Source organism: Planococcus citri, chromosome 4, assembly GCF_950023065.1.
Source record: "Planococcus citri chromosome 4, ihPlaCitr1.1, whole genome shotgun sequence".
Classification (NCBI taxonomy): Eukaryota; Metazoa; Arthropoda; class Insecta; order Hemiptera; family Pseudococcidae; genus Planococcus; species Planococcus citri.
The window spans coordinates 18623768-18640759 of record NC_088680.1 but is presented as its reverse complement, the minus strand read 5'-3'; the positions used below and the strand labels follow the sequence as shown (position 1 = coordinate 18640759).

The 16992-nt window shown below is 34.6% G+C and overlaps 1 protein-coding gene across 4 annotated transcripts in view; it reads right to left on the bottom strand.

Moving 5' to 3' along the window:
* LOC135842873 (bone marrow stromal antigen 2-like) overlaps positions 1 to 16992 on the bottom strand; it is a 30666-nt gene that overhangs the window by 9551 nt on the left and 4123 nt on the right. Inside the window, exons 2-5 of one of the 4 annotated variants that reach the window (XR_010558208.1) lie at positions 15090 to 15185; positions 13282 to 13521; positions 8434 to 8505; positions 1642 to 1716 (exon numbers count right to left, since the gene is read on the bottom strand). Coding sequence is in view for 3 of the 4 variants with exons in the window: in XM_065360540.1 (XP_065216612.1) it covers positions 1638 to 1716; positions 13282 to 13521; positions 15090 to 15185 (415 nt within the window). In the remaining variant the exon portion in view is untranslated. Of the gene's footprint in view, positions 1 to 1637; positions 1717 to 5294; positions 8506 to 13281; positions 13522 to 15089; positions 15186 to 16992 lie in introns of those variants that run through there. The other 3 variants (XM_065360539.1, XM_065360540.1, XM_065360541.1) reach the window with 3 other exon arrangements.

Sequence of the window (16992 nt, the reverse complement as noted above, 5' to 3'; positions counted from 1 at the left end):
TAATGTAAGCAGAATTTGAAATGCCCCACCCATACGAACCTACGACTCACCTTCCACCTTCACCACAAAAAATGACTCCAGATTTGAACTCTACGGCCTTGATAACATATCAATCGACATATTACACAATAATATAGGCTAAATTTGAAATTTTCTCTCTCCCATTGCCTCACTCCCACTCCTACCAAAAAAAAAATAACTCCGGATTCTAATTCTACGACCTCGAAAACATATTATTCGATATATTACACAGTAATGTAGGAAAAATTTGAAATATTCCCTCCCCCCACTCCTACAAAAAAAATAACTGAGGAGTACAGGGAAAGAACGATGTAACTTGTTTCTTGCGCGTTAGGTTTAAAATGCTCTCAATGTATTCTGATAACTCGTGAATGATATTTTCATGCTCAGAATTGTTCTAACAGACTTTAGGAATATATCTGAAACATTGTACTTTCAAACTGAGAAACATTTCAATTTTTAAAACGCTCTCCTGTGAAGTTTGCAAAATACCAGTTACATCGTTCTTTCCCTGTGCCCTTCACTGTAAATTTGGATTCTTCGACCTCGAAAACATATTATTCGACATATTACACAATAATGTGTGAAAAATTTGAAATTCTCTCCTCCCCACGCCTCACCCCCCCACTCCTACAAAAAAAAATAACTTCAGATTCGGATTCTACGACCTCGAAAACAAAATCATTCTACATTATTACACATCGATGAGATCGAATCCTAATTATCAATGTTCACTGTTCTGACTTACCCCATAGCACTAATGTATGGGGTAGGTCAGAACAAGCGATATAAATAATGAATAAATGAAAATTAAATGAAATTGAATACTTGGGGTTTTACATTATTGTTTTAGGAATACTTACACCTATAATATCACTTTTACTGATCATTTCTTCTGAGGTAAAAAGCAGTTTGAAAAATACTGGTTACAATAATTTGAAATCAAATTCAAAATAGCAACTACATAAAAAAGAACCAATGAAAAGCCTGTAAAATGGAACTTGGGTAGCAGATCGGCAGATATAAACCTCTGACGTGAGCAGTTTTTCTGACTTCCCCCGGTGTACCTTATTTGATTTCTATCCAGGGTCAAAAAAGTGGATTTTTGGGGTATTTTATTTGTTTTTGAACTTTCAAGAAAGCCTACAACCTTTCAAGAAAGCCTACAGCCACTCCAAGTTAACCTGGAGGATCGAAATTTTCACAGTACAATGGGAGGATGCACTTGAAGTGCCTTTTGCAGGTTTCGATTATCCAACCCTATTTGCACCTTTTACAGGGTCGAAAAAGGTATGTTATGGTATTATGCTGCATGGAAAGTGAGTAGGGCGAGGTCCAGGAGGGACAAAGTCCCCCCCCCCAAACACAGACGAAGTACAGGAGCGAAGCAAGGATGCAAGTACCAAGTAGTTCAAGCGAAGCGCAGAACATGGAAAAAACATTTGTAGGAGGTTGTTGGGCGAAGCCCAAGGGGGTTCAGGGGGACCTGCCCCCCCGACAGGCGAAGCACAGCAGCGAAACGAGTGTGTGAGTATATGTAGTTCAAAAGCCCTCATGAGTATTTCACATTGTCAGCACAAATTTTTAATTTAAACAGAAATCATTATTTAAAATACCTACGGTTTAGGTCACTCATACTCTTTTCTTCCAACCTTAATCTTTTAATTTCTTTCTTCGATAAATGAATGAAATTACCTGTAACAAAATAATCATCATTAGACAAATAACCTAAATACATATCATACATATAAGTACATACATAATTTAGAGCGGTTTGTAATCAATACTACATACGAGTACATCCTCATTAATATTACAAACTTCCTCTTCATTGTGACCCCACCTTGTAAAAACACTCGATTCCGAACTTAATGTGTGATGATTTTATAAAAATGAGGGCAAAATTACTTGCTTGAGAGAAGCAAGAGCAAAAATTTTTTGACAAAAATGAGTCCAAAAAGTCTATTTTTGCATGTTTTATTTCAAATTTTTGCTCACAAGAATCACATTTTTTTTAGGGATTTTTCCCTGCAAAAATGCAAATCCCTGAAGAAATCCCTAGGCTGTTTCACCGAAGTGGAAAATCCCTAGATCTAGTTAGAAATCCCTGAATCTGGCAATACTGCTACCTGACCAAATGATCCGTTTTTTCGGTTCTACGAAAAATTCATCCTGCGAAATTCATCCCGCGAAATTCATCATGTTAAAATTAATATTGCCGAAAATTCATAGTGGGGAAAATTAATATCGCAAAATTGATTATTTTGAGGATACGTGGATTGGTTGTTTGCAGCGCAACCAGCGAAGAAGAGCTCCGCGTTATCCATTGAAATTATGGAATTGTTACGATATGAAGCAGCGGCCGCGAATGGGCCAAAAACTAATAATGCTTGCGAAGGTTGGCATCAAGGTTTTTCGGCTCTCCTCGACTCAGTGCACCCGAACATTTTCAAATTCCTCGACTTCCCAGAAAAAGAGCAGGTTCTCATGGAGGCGGACTACGAACAGGCCATAGCAGGAGAACCTCCCCAGAAAAAAAAAAGAATTTACAAAGACAACGCCAGTAGGCTGCAAAATATTGTTTTAAGTTATGATGAGGATGGCATAAATGTTATTGAATATATTCGCGGCGTGGCGCATAATATTGCCTACTAAGGAACCTGTGTAGGCTGTGTACCTACCTACCTAAAATTGTATTGATTTTTGTGATATTTGTAATAAATGCTTAAGTTTTGTACAATAATGAATTTCGCGATATTAATTTTCCCCACTATGAATTTTCCGCATTATTAATTTTCACAAGATGAATTTCGCGATATTAATTTTCCCCACTATGAATTTGCGGGATGAATTTCGCGAGATTAATTTCGCAGGATGAATTTTCCTGTCACCCGTTTTTTCGTATGTACTTTGTACATTATGTCGTTCGTTAATTAAACAGTTTTTTGATTGTTGTTCGAAGTATTATTTTCGAGTTAGTTTTTCGTATTTTGCATTATGCAATAAACAAAACCAATCAATTTTTATAAGAATTTGTGCACTGCTACGGCTCTATCCCCGATTTGACGTGCTCAGGTATGCTAAAATGTATACAACCAATTGTAGGAGTTTAATGTTTTCTTTTTTATTCATTATACCTATACTTTTTGATATTTTCCAGTAGGTACAGGGTGGACAGAAATATCGGGTACCCCTAAGAAAGTTTTTCATTAAAAATATAGGTTGGCAACGTGAAATATATGCATATGATTGGTGAAATGTTATCTCTCCAGTCTAACAACCAATCATGTGCTACCATTATTATCATTCACTGTGATCAACCGAAGTATTTAGCAGAAAATTTTTTTAGGGGTACCCGATATTTCTGTCCACCCTGTATACCTAATTACCTATACACCCGTCATGAAAACAGGCACCTATCAATTTTCACTCATGGTTTTATCCTTTATATTTTTCTGTTTTTACCATATTACCCATCAACATTTTAGTTTAACCTAGACTGCTACTCATATGCAAAATAATTCCACTGGTTTTGTTGCCACCTCTGAGTAATAAACAAAGGAACAGCACATGCATTGCATAACTCAACTACTATCAGCAATATACACATATGTACCTACAAACACACACTTACATCATCAGTTGTTTATGCATGCGCTGTTGCGTTTGTTTATTACTCAGAGTTGACGACATAACCAGTGGAGTTATTTTGCGTATGAGTACTGGTCTAGGTTAAACTAAAATGTCGATGGTTTCAAGATGTCTAATAATGCTGTAAATCACCTGTTCATAATATGTAATATACATATTTTGAATTACCCAAGTCTGTTACACAACCAGCTACCAGCCAACAACAGTAACTTCCGAGGTGCACAATTATGTTGTAAATCACCTGTTCATAACATAGGTATATGTATACAACAGTGTGTACTTTATTTGAACACAACTGATACGTCTCAAGTTTTTGCAAATAGGTATTTCCAAATAGGTAGAATCAACGAATAAAAACCAGACTAATAAAAAACTGATACTAGATCGAATACTGAATAAATCAATACTTCACAAGCAGAAATTAGTTAAAATTTGAATAAATTATAGCGTAAATCAACGAGGAGCTAATGTTAACAGTACAAGAGAAAGAGAGTATGTGAAAGATCATAGGTATATTTGCTTGAAGGTGTATTTGAAAATAGGAAAGTTACACTATACATAATGGGCGCTCTACCAAAGTATTTATAAAGGTTGTATAGAAAATAAAGAAGTAAGGTGCAGGGAAGCAAGTTGGGAAACCTGATCTGACACTTGGAAGTTTGCATATTCTAAAGCGCTACCTAGTGGTGCCTTGAGGGTAGTATCCTTTCTTCATCACAGCTATGAAGTTATTGGCAAATTAGGAGTTAGGTATCTAAAATACGAGATATCTTGAGGCTGAAGGTAGTAATGAGTACCAAAATGGGAAAACCCTATTGACTCATCCCAAATCAAAATCTATCCTTCCCAGCCATTCTGGAGCCTTCATCCATCTTTCCAGCCAACCTTAGACACATTCATGTAAGGATTAACAAGACCTCAGGGTGTCCACATTTTTCAGTCCATATGTTAATTTCTTGATTAGAGTGGAAAGTAGAGGGCTTGGAGAAAGTGAACAATTAAAATTTAACCTCATTATAGTGCAATACATCCAAATGAATGCTTTTGAGCCCATGGATTACAACTCTCACATTATCCAACTTTTAAAATGTGCATCTCAAAAACAGAGCGTCCTAGCAAAAAATTACATGTTGCCAAAATTGTGGAGATTTCAATTTTCTGTTAGTTTACATAACATCACCTTAAAGGCAAACGTGTGTATGCCCGTAAAAAAAATCGTCTTTGTGCGTCACTGATAAGGATCTGGGATGCCCTGAAATGGAAAATTTGCATCTTGGGTGCAGTAAAAGCGAACCACAGAATATCCACAAAGCTAACTGATGTTCAAAGTTCAATCAGGACTCAACGAACCCTCCAAGCATATCCGAACCTTATCAGTGATGTGTAAAATTGTACTTTTTTATGGACTGAAACGCCGTTGCCTTTGAGGTGACAATACGGTCAGATTTTATTAGTTGACTTCTTTCCAGCCCCTTACTCCCCATTCCAATTGATAAATTAAGATGTGGGCTCAAATATACATACACCCTGAGGTTCTATCAATTACTTACTTCCTGGGTGACCAAGAATAAGGGGTTTTATCACTGGGAAAAAGGGGGGGAAATTCCCTTTTGGAAATGAAATCATCATCATCATATATATTTACTGTATCAGTACACAAAGTACTATCACAAACTACAAACTTACGTCATATTTTTATAATAGGTCGTGTATTAGTTTAGGTTTTAATATTCTATTTATTGTTGGTAAAAGAATATCACGTAAATTTGACAATTTTGACATATTACAATATGTATTCATACTTAAAATTAGAGCATGAGTGTACAGATCTGTTACATTTAATTCTCTGTGTAGGTATTTGTGAATTGCGGACAAACCATGGGCTGTGGGTTACGATGCGAAGAATTTTGTTTTGAAATGTGTTGAGCTTTTTAAAATTTGTTTTAGAGCTACCTAAGATAGGACGAATCAAGGATGTGTAAAGTAGTTTACCATTTGATATACTGAGATTAGATCTCTTGTTTAGAAGTGGATACAGTAGATTTAAACGATTATAGGCAGTTTTTAATTTGATATCAATATGATCAGTAAAATTTAATTTTGTGTCTAGATGAATACCTAAATATCTGATTGAATCTCTTTTCCAAGGTAAATAGGTATTATCAATTTAAATGTTCATATTGGTATCAATTTTACGAAGAGAAAAGATTTTAGATTCACATTTGTTTGGGTTAAGTTCTAGCTTCCAGCATTTAAACCAGTTAGAACAAGTTTTTATAGAATTTTGAAGGGAGTTAATAGCTATATCGAGGTTAGCGTTTTGGTGGAGAAGGAAAATGAAATAAACAAGCGTTATCAGCAAACCAGTACTGAATTCGTTCGTTTCTTCGAGTAAGATGAAATTATCTACTCTTCTCATTAAAATTAAACTATTTCATGAAAATTGTGTATTTTTACTCGCAAAAATATGCAAACTCTATATGAATTTTTGTGCACATTGAATTTTTTCGCTTCCAACAGTAACGATAACCCCTTATTCTTGGTCACCTAGGTGACCCTGACACACATACCAGCTGGTATGTGTGTCAGATACTGGATGGAGGATAAAGGCTCCAGAAATGAATGCCGGAAAGGATATTATTTGATTTGGGGGAGTCGAGGGGGTTTTCCACTGTTGTACACATCACTATTTTAAGGGTCAAGGTATTTTGAATATTTAGTCAAAACTAACTATCAGGGGTTCTAAAGTAACGTTTCAAGGGTGCTTGCCACCACGGATTCATTTTTCTTTATAACTTCTTTCAAACAACAGCAAAACACAATAGGACCAAAACGGTGTGAAATGAAACTGAATTGCAAAAACTTTTATGTCATGGTGAAGAAGAGGTAGTTCTCTCAAGTCACTGACTAGGACTAGACGTTGAAGTACTCTAATTTTTTTTCCAGTGTAAAAACTGGGAAGTTGTTGGGTTAGAGTTGGAAATATTTCGTTCAACTAGTTCTGTTTTTCTAGTGCTTAGTTTTTGAGTTTTTCCTCAAAAAATTAAAATTTAATTTTAATGTGCAAATTCATTTTTCTGAAAAGTGATCAATTAATTTTTTTTCCATTTGGTACAAACCAATAAAAAATGCACCTTGTGACTTTTTCTATTTGACATACATTCAAAACAATCAAAACAGTGTTTGTTAACACTTGGTATGTACAAAATTTGCTCAAAAAAGGTGGAGTTTTTTGAGATGTACGCTTATAACTCCAAACAACTTTGCAATGTTGTTGGGATTTTGAGTTAGGCCACTTGCGTTTTTTACAAGATCTAGATAATGTACCCAACTCAAAATGTTATTTTTGGTTGGGGGGGGGGGTCATACAAACCCCAAAAATGCAAAAATGTCAGAATCGATTTTTTTTTAGATGTAACCTTATTACTCCCGAGGTGCGATATGAGCTTTAGATACTAGCGTTTGTCATATACATATTGTGTACCTTACTCAATAAGGCTTTTGACGTATCGCGGGTTGCATATCGGTTTGCCTGAACTTCATCAATTTGGTGGGCATTCTTATCAGTGAGTATCAAAATTTCATATTTTGAGCAATTTTCAGAAGGTATTTTTGAAATTTATAGCTTTTATTTAGTTTTTTCTTCAATTTTAAACACTATTAAACCCATGGAAAAAGATCCTCTCTTCGTCGAGTTTTAAAGAAGTTGAAAAAACGTTTCTGAACCTCGACAAAGAGCAGATCTTTTTCCATCACAGGGTTTAACAGTGTTTAAAATTGAAGGAAAAACTAAATAATAGCTATAAATTTCAAAAATACCTTCTGAAAATTGCTCAAAATATGAAATTTTGATGCTCACTGATAAGCATGCCCACCAAATTGATAAAGTTCAAGCAAACCGATATGCAACCCGCAATACGTCAAAAGCCTTATGCCATTTCCATTGAATAAAGTTATGCCTGATAGTTTTGATACATATCATTCATCAACATAAAATACATACTCCACAAAACATGTAAATGTGACGTGTCACAAGAAAACCAGGTCAAGAACCAAAAAATAATTTGCGTTTTTTTGGCGGATAGTGGTAGTTTTCAGGGTGCTGAATCCGACAGCAGTGATTACCTAAAATATTTGTGAATGCTTCTAAAAGGTACAAGTTTCACTGACCCCCCCCCCCCCGAACCATTCATCATTTAACACATGATTTGAAACATTAAAACACCCGCGAAATAAAATTTACATATATACGAGTATCTTTCTCGTGTTGCAGTGATTTTGTCAATAATCTTTGTCTCTTCAGTGACATTGGTTTTGCAATCAACATCATGTAAGTTCATTTGAACCATTATTATTATTAGGCTGTATTTGTGAAAAAAATATTTAACATCAAAAATTTGAATTAGTTGAATTTAAAAAACCAGTGTCAGGGAAGATTATCAGCAAATCAACAAATCACCACACCGGCAAAACATTGGGGAGATGAATAGAAGTTGAACGAAGTACGATACCCGAGGAGTACTTCTGACGATATCTGACAGCTCCCAAGTTTTTTCACCAAAAAGAAATCAGTGTACTTTAAGGTCTAGTACCGCTATAGGTGGCTCTTTACATCTGGACTTACCCCACTGCAGCTTATCTATTGATGGCAGTTGTTCATCAGAAAATTGTGTAAGGCTACAGCTAAAATAATGCGCTAATAATCATTGATAAAATATTATAAAAAATAGCGTGCCTAAGACAGATCCTTGGAAGTATTACCTCTTGCTTAATGCATTCTACCTCAGAAATTGTATTCATTCCTGTTACACTAATTTGTCCAGCGATCCCAGTCTGAAAAATGAAAATGAAAATTTCAGTAAAGTTAGAGAAATTATTTTTTTAATTTTCATTCATCATTCAAAATCATTTGTGAACTATTAGTATTTTTTTTCTGAGGGTGTTTATAATGTACAAGATTATTACACCTGTACAGTGGGGGAGGGGGTTAGATGTAGTTGTGAGGGTTGGCGTTTTTTATTAGGGAGATGAATTTTTGTATTTCAGAGGGTTCGTCAGGAATGATAGGTGGGTTTTCTTTTATCTGTAGTGAAAGACTGTTTTGTTTCAGTTGAGATATGTTGGATGGGTGTGGGTTCGTTTCTGCAAAATAGGCATGGAGGTTTTGGTTCTTTTTGGTATCGGTGGTTATGTGTAATTTTTGTGTGGCCTATTCTTAGTCTGGTAATGAGGATTTCTTCTTTTCTGTTCAGGTGGCATCGATTTTTCCAGGGGCGAATTGTTTTTTTGTGTTGGAAAAGTTTGTTTAAGTTTGTTGTGACCAAAAGTTCTGCCAGTTGGTGAATGCGTTGTGAGTGATTAAGTACCGGTACTGTTAGCACAATCTGCCAGTTGGTGAATGTGTTGTGAGTGATTGAGTACTGTTAGCACAATTGGGGTTTAAACCAGAGGTGTAGGTCAACTCGCCTGTGAAAAAACTCGAATCAAGTTGAAATGACGTACGGTATCAATACAAATTTTGGTATGCTAAAAAGTAGCCTATAATTTGTATTCGAATTTTAACCGAGTTTATGTTGAACTGAGTTTAAACCTCCATTGAGCTAATGGCCCTAAAGATTTGATATCACCAGGAGTGAGAGAGGTAAGAGGGGAGCGGGAACTATTAGTATTTATACTTGACAAGCAAACTCCTTACCAAAGTTCAAAAGTGTATCCTTATTCAAAGCTTTTGTAAAGAAATCAGCAATTTGCGGTTCCCCTTTTGTAAATTTTAATCTCTTCCCCTTTACGTCCTCATACCTAATGTAATGAATGTAATGGTAACATATGTAGGTTCACTACATGTTTAAAAGCATTTCATTTCAATCTTAATTTTTTGCTATTTTCATTGCCACCTATTATCCTTGTACATACAATGTAGTGTAGTACATTGTTGGAATTATGAGATTGTTGAGAATTCTTCTACTAATGTCACACCTACAGAGTAGGTGTAATAATGTTACATCTCAAAAAAAGTAAAATTTTACAAGAGAGTGATTTTCTTTTTTTTTTCAATTTTCGATTCATTATTTTTATCAACTCATAATTAAATGTAAGGAATGAATATTACTTCATTTTAAAGATGTTGGATTATATGTAGTACCTTCATTTAGCATAAGAATACTTGGAGAAATTCATTTCATCTTGAAGAGGAAGCAGTTTAATGTTTGGAAAACTTTTTACTACTACAAAATAATTCTTCTGTAACTTTTGAACTGCCCATTGTAAAAGTGAAAAATGTACCTACTTATTGATGTTTTCTGAAAGGCTTGGTATTATACAGAGCCGTGTATTAAAATCAGAATTTGAGGTGGAAGGAGTGCTCCAAAATGAATTTTCCCAAGTAGTGAAAATTCAGGCTACATGTTAAGGAACAACTCGCGTTGGAATTGTTCTCTTGTCGGCTGATTTTTGGTACGGGGTGGGGGTAGGGGTATGGTTGGTTCACCACTGATCCTGATTTGCAAAAAACCTTGTATTCACTAATATGAAATTGAGAGGGATTTCCATTTCCTATCATACCCATTCTCCTTATGTTCTTTTCTTCCCGTTTTTCCCCTCCTTAGAAAATTGGCAATCCTTCATGAAAAATCCCCATTTTTTCCCAAAGCCTTGGGTGGACTTATTCATCATTTATAACGGTTGCGACTTTTGCAAATGCAAATTTCATATTTTTTTATTTTAATAAAACATATTCGATTGCATTGTATTTTGTTGAATTTTGCAAATAAGAATTACTGGCAGCAGCCATGCTAAAGATAGTTGATTTTCAATAATTCACAAGGCAGCAAATTATTAAAGCGATTCCGTGGGCCAATCCATAAAAGTAACATTGCACCCAGCAATGTGTGGCAACTTACCACAGTTACATACCTGGTAAGTTAATTACCAGTAAGTTACCACAACATAAATCATCAGAAGTTACCGAGAGACTAGGGGCTGTAGTTTTCGGTGATTCCCACTTGAGCTTCTACCTCTCATTATTTCCAATCATCTAACCAAAAAAAAATCGAGCCAATGGCAAAAAATCTGGTGGGTGCGGAGGCAGAGGTAAAACGGCTGATGAACCTGACTGTCAAGTAAATTTTAATTCTATGGTGACAACTGACAACCAAACTGTGTTCCTTTGATCATATCATTACCTATACCTACACTGCTTGAGAGAAATTTGAGTGGTGAATGACGTTTTTGAAGAAACTGAGTTGGCCAATTTAGCATGAACCTTAGCCAATAACCCATGTCCGTTCCAATTTTTTTAAAAAAATTTTCAGTGTTGATGCCATTTAGGAGGTAATCAATACGTTTATATTATTAGACTGCAAGTCGTTACCTTAATGCCAAATCCGAGTATGTCCAAGAACGTGAATTTTTCAGGAGAGGAAATTGAAAGTTTGAAAGATGATAAAAACAAATGGAGGGGATATGGAGTAGTAAAATTTTGAAGTATGATAGCTCAATCTCTTATGAAGAGATTGTCTGAGCTATATTTGTAAAATTTCTCAATTTAGTACGTGTAATTAAATGTTTTTCAAGCGGTGATGGACATACTCAGGTTTTGATTCTATATGCCACATGTTGTTAAGAATTGAAATCCGAGTATGTCCCAAATTTCTTATGAATTTCCGGTATCTGTTTAGGTTTTAAATTAAGTTGATGATAATTTAGTTAACCATTAATCCAAATAGTGTTTGGTAACCTGTCTCCTACAAATACTAGAGTGCTAGAACAACACAACTGTGGACATACGCAACTTTCCTTCCTCCGTTGTAAAGTAAACAGTAACAGAACGTAAGTTTGCGTATAATTTTTCATGTAAAAAATCAAATTGGGTTTGGGTGAACTGTTATGCAGTCTTAAATTAAAGACAATGAAATTCCTATTCGATTGGTGTTGAATTTTTATCATTTCGTGTAAAAATAACGATTTTATGAGTACTTCTATTTTACTGATTTTTGCATACTACGTACGTCATCTTTAAACTAAAAATACTCGAAATTTTCAGTAGACACATAGGTATTTTAATACAGCAAAATGTTCGGATTTTCATCCTCTTGAAAATGAGCTGTTACCGAAAGCTCTACATGCAACCGTTCAAAAGTTTTCGAAGTTTGAAGTTGCGAAAAAGAGCTGCAAGCTGCAAGTATTGAACTTCAAACTGAAATTACTGAACGTTTTAAGTGGACACATACGTATTTTAATGTATCAAAATGTTCGTAATTTTATCCTCTTTAAAATGGTTGTTTATCGAAAGCTGTACCTTCAACCGTTTGAAAGCTCTCGAAGATCAAAGTTGCGGAAGATGGTCAAATGTGTTATCACTGTTATCATGCAGTCACAATGAGTTCATTGAGTTCTGTTTAGAATATTTTGTAATGCGGATTAGTAATTTATTTACCCTGATCTGTGAAACCTCACAAATAGTTGAAATCACAAGCTGGAACGCTCAATCATTGATGGTTTTATTTTTAATGGACATACTCAATGGACATACTCGCTTTTAGCTTCTAAATGGACATACTCGATGTTTAAAATTTATTTAAATTCAATTTTTTTACATTTTCATAATAATTATAAGGGTTATTATTTATTTCACTAGATTCGGCTGAGCATCAGCTTTCCAGTGATACCAAAATCAAAAAATCGAAAATTTTGGACATACTCGGATTTGGCATTAAGGTAACGAAGTGTTTCTTTTTTTATTGAAAATATTTATGAGAAAGGTGCCCCCAAATCCATTCATGATTATAAGTTGACTTTTGAAGAACTACAATGATCAAGATGAAAAATACCTGCAGAATTTGTATTTTTCTCCCTAAAAGAGAATGGGTTATTTGTATTGTGGGGTTAATTGTATTGTCCTCCGGAGCTCTGTTCCAGAGGTGATGGCTGAGAAGTTGGTAGAGATCTGAAAAATGGTTTTATCGAAAAACGACTTCTAAAAGATGAACTATTTTTTTTGAACCTTTGAAAAGCAAATTTGAAAACTGTGGGTAATGTACAAAAAACTGTGAAACTTTCAACGAAGGATAACAAAATTATTCAATTGAAACAACAAGGTTACATATCACCACTTCCAGGCTCGAGGTATTTTGGATACACTAATTTGTCAATTTCATAGCTATCCGGACTTACCCCAGTAGTCTAGCTTTCATGTGATGAGTCCGGACATGTACTAAAGACATCAGTAACTATAATTTAGTCAAAACTAACTACCCTATCAGGGGTTCTAAAGTGATGTTGAGATGTTTCAAGAGTGCTTGTCACCATGGATTAATTTTTTGAGCACCAGTTTGGAAAATGTCCGGCTAATTTTGAAAATAAATTCAAAAGTAAGTACAATAAAACTCAATAGGACCAAAAACATGGGAAATGGAACTGAGTTACAAAAATGTTTATGTAAAGATGAAGAAGGTGTAGCACCCTCAAGTCGCTGCTAGGCAGCGCTTGGAATGTGCACGACTGCAAACATTTAGGCCTCAGATCAAAAGTCCGGAGCCTCCGGACTTACCCCATGTCTGAACTCTTGGTACACCTTACGTAATACTCGTATGCATAAAATTGTAATCTTACCATCCAATATTTCTTGTATCACCTCCCATTTCTCAGCTACGGCCTTCATATCAGGTATATGATTTTCCTTTTGCTCTACCTCGGCTTCTCTCTCTGCCACCTTGTTCTCTCTCTGTGCTACTTTCTGCTCCCTTTCTACCAGCTCTACTTGGCGTTTTTGGATTTCGGCCATTGTGTCTTTTTTTCTCTGTTCCGTGTCGGTGTCCGCTTCAGCCATTTCCCATTTTTCTGTGGTATTTACTAAAGAATAAAAAAATAACATAATGGTTGTATTTTTCTATGAGTTTTGATTATAGATAGATACCTATGTAGAGTACACGCTACCAGAATTCTTATTGTTAGTACATAGGTTGTACCTACTTAGTAGTAGGAAATGGAAGCCCCATGCGACTTGGAAGTTAAAATAAATGTGGGTCTTCCATGCCAAATCGGCGGATTTTTGCACGAAGGGTCTTCGTGCATGAGGCTTTTTATAATTTTCCGCAAAAAACCAAAATTTTTAAGCAATCATTTTTTTAAAAAGCGAGAATTTTTCCCCAATTTTCCATTAAAAGCTCAACTTTGACAATTTAGCAATACAGCAGAATTTTGAGGCAGTGGTTGGGAAAAAATAATTACAGTTTTTTTTGCAAATTTTATCAAAAAAAAAAACGAGAATTTTGGTCAATTTTTGGAAAAAAATTTTGGTTTATTTTTGAAAAAAGCAAAAGGTCATCAAACGATGACAAATGACGCAAACCGGACATTTTTTTGATTTTTTTTTTGGCGGAGCTGTGGGGCTTCAAAGTTCTCCAAAATGGCTGAAAACGGATAATTTCGGTTACAAATTGAGCTACGGTTGTACGTGGTACCTATGGAAATTGTAGTACTTTAAAAAAGTAATCGACAAATGATGTCAAAATCAATGTTGCTACATTCAAAGACTTAAAAAAATCGATTTAAACTTATAATTTTAAATAACATACTTTACCATGATCTCGGCGAGTAAATATCAAAAAATTGGACTGGCGTTTTTTTTCATTTTCGAGAAAAAAAATTACAAGTTTTACACGTATTGCAAAAAAAACATCAGAAGCCTTAAAAATGAAAATGTTTGCATTTTTGAGATATTTTACCAATGTGTAGACGAACATGTCAAAAAAATCCCCCTCCCTCCCCCCCTATTTGTCAACGAATTGACGAGAAATACCATTTTTGTGCGATAATTATAAGAGTGAAACAAATTGGAAAAATTTCGCCGCCATTTTAAACAAAAGCAGGAACTTGAAAAATGAATATTTTTACACTTTTGAAATATTTCGCCAATATGTAGACGGATATGTGAAAAAATGTCCGGTTTGCGTCATTCATCATCGTTTGATGAGTTCTACACATGATCTGATTTTGAGAAAATCGAAACCCCTCGTGCAAAAATCCACCGATTTGGCATGGAGTGACCCATGTGTTATTACTTTAGTATAATCTTTTGGATCAAGTTCTCCAAATTCATTCGCTTGCCTGCATTTTCTCGGGCCACAAACCTCGCAGTCGCCAAGATCTCAAAGTATAATAATTTTCAGTTGTTACTCGTAAATGGCAATTGCAGGTGTATAGTCCTGGATTTTGGGAAAGTTTCAAAAGCTGAGCTTGTAGGCATATGTAATACTTTTCAACATATTATGTAGGCCTATAGGTATTTGTACTTTTCAAAGTACCTAATACGTATACAATGAATTGTAGTATCCAGAAAATGTCTACTAACTACATATAAAAAAAGGGGCGGTAGAGGTACAATGGTACATATACATAATATGAACTATAATTTTTACCTTCAAGCTCTTTTTCCAACTGAATATCCGCCTGCTCTGACATTCCCTGTTCTGTTATTAATCCATCATTTATTCTATTGCCTACTGCTACGGCACCTATGAAAAAATCAGAAAACATGAGAGCATATTTTGGGTTGCCCTACTTATTAGTATACAAAAACCTCCGTAGTTATAAAGATAACGTATTTGACATGTTTTTTTCCATTATTGAAAATAAGCTTTGAAAGTTTTAAAACATGCATTTTTTGTCACTTTGAAACTTCAATGCTTTTGTGCATAGACTTCATGGGTGGATCTTCATGTTGTCATGAATGCAATGCGATGATTACAGAAAAAAGATACGTACAAGCGATTAATTTTTTTTAGACCATAGGAACGAATATCCTTAACTGGTACTTTACCATACCTAAGTACAATATCTACAATGAACTAAAACCTCAATTTTTAGCGGTATTCAATGAAAATGCACAAAAAGATAATTATGAGAGTGAGTATACTTGACTCAAATTTTTAAAAAACTAGCTGCGAAGTGTGCGTAGCTAGCTGCCTTTTCTACAGCTACGAGTATAACCGCTATTACATATCTACGAGTAGGTAGTGCATAAGTGACTCAACCATGTCACAGTGATGAGAAATAGTATTTTCAAGACTCTCATTGCTTCAAAATAATAATTGTTTTTCAGTGTTTTCATATCTTCCAAATTACAATACCTACTTCAGAATAATTTCTAAGCTTTGCATTGCTTCTAAATTAAGAAATTTTTAGTTGTTTTTCATAGTTTGCATTGTTTTAAAATTTGCAAAATTTCAGATCAATCTCCCGAATTCCCCATTGCTACAATTTCATAAAGTTTTCAATAAATTTTCAGAATTTTGCATTGCTGCTGAGTTGGGAAACTTCCAATCAATTTTTAGAATTCACATTCATTGCCTCTAAATGACCAAATTTTGAATATTTTTCAGAATTCTTATTGTCTTCAAATTACAAAATTTCAAATTCAATTTTCAAGTTCATATTGTCCACAAATTGCAAGACATTTACACAATTTTTGGAATTCACATTGCCTCTAATTTTTCAGAATTCTCATTATCTTCATAAATATTAAATATTTCATATTGTTTTTCAAGTTCACATTATCTACAACTTAGGTACAGAACTTTTGATCAATTTTTGGAATTCTCTGTCTCTCTAAATGACAAATTTTCATATTATTTTTTTGGAATTTTCATTGTCTTATAAAATTTTAAACCAATTTTCAGAATTTTCCATTGATTCTAAATTATTAAATCTTATAAAATATGTTCAGAATTTGCATTACCTCTAAATAACACGAAAAAATATGGGTAATTTTTACAAAAAAATTTAACTAAGGTGCACTGGGGGAAGTTGGAATTTGGGGTAAGTTAGAAAACTTGCTCTAGCGCCTAGAGGTTGAGGTTTATATCTGGCGAAGTACCACTAAAGGTGACTTGAGGGTACTACCCCTACTTCATCACGGCATAAAAACTTTCGCGATTCAGTTTCATTTTAGATGTCTTTGGTTCAATTGTATTTTGTTGTTGTTTTGAACTCGTTTTGAATTTGTTCTAAAATACAGACTTTCTATTTCTTAGGTTTTCGCATATAGCGGACAAACCGTGCGTCCTAGTAAAAATCTGATGAGAGTGATCTCAAAGAGAATCAAATTCTATACAATTTTGTTACTAGGTATGCAATTTTTCTAGGACGCTCCGTTTGTGATCTACGCCTCTGCAAAGTTTAGCTGACTTCCCCCAATTGGGGGAAGTCAGAACAGTTTATATTTTAATCCACTGCGCGAAAGCTACTGTGTCAATCACGCTCAAATTTTCACCATAGGTTAAGAACCCTTATGGGAACCTACATAATAAATTTGATTCATAT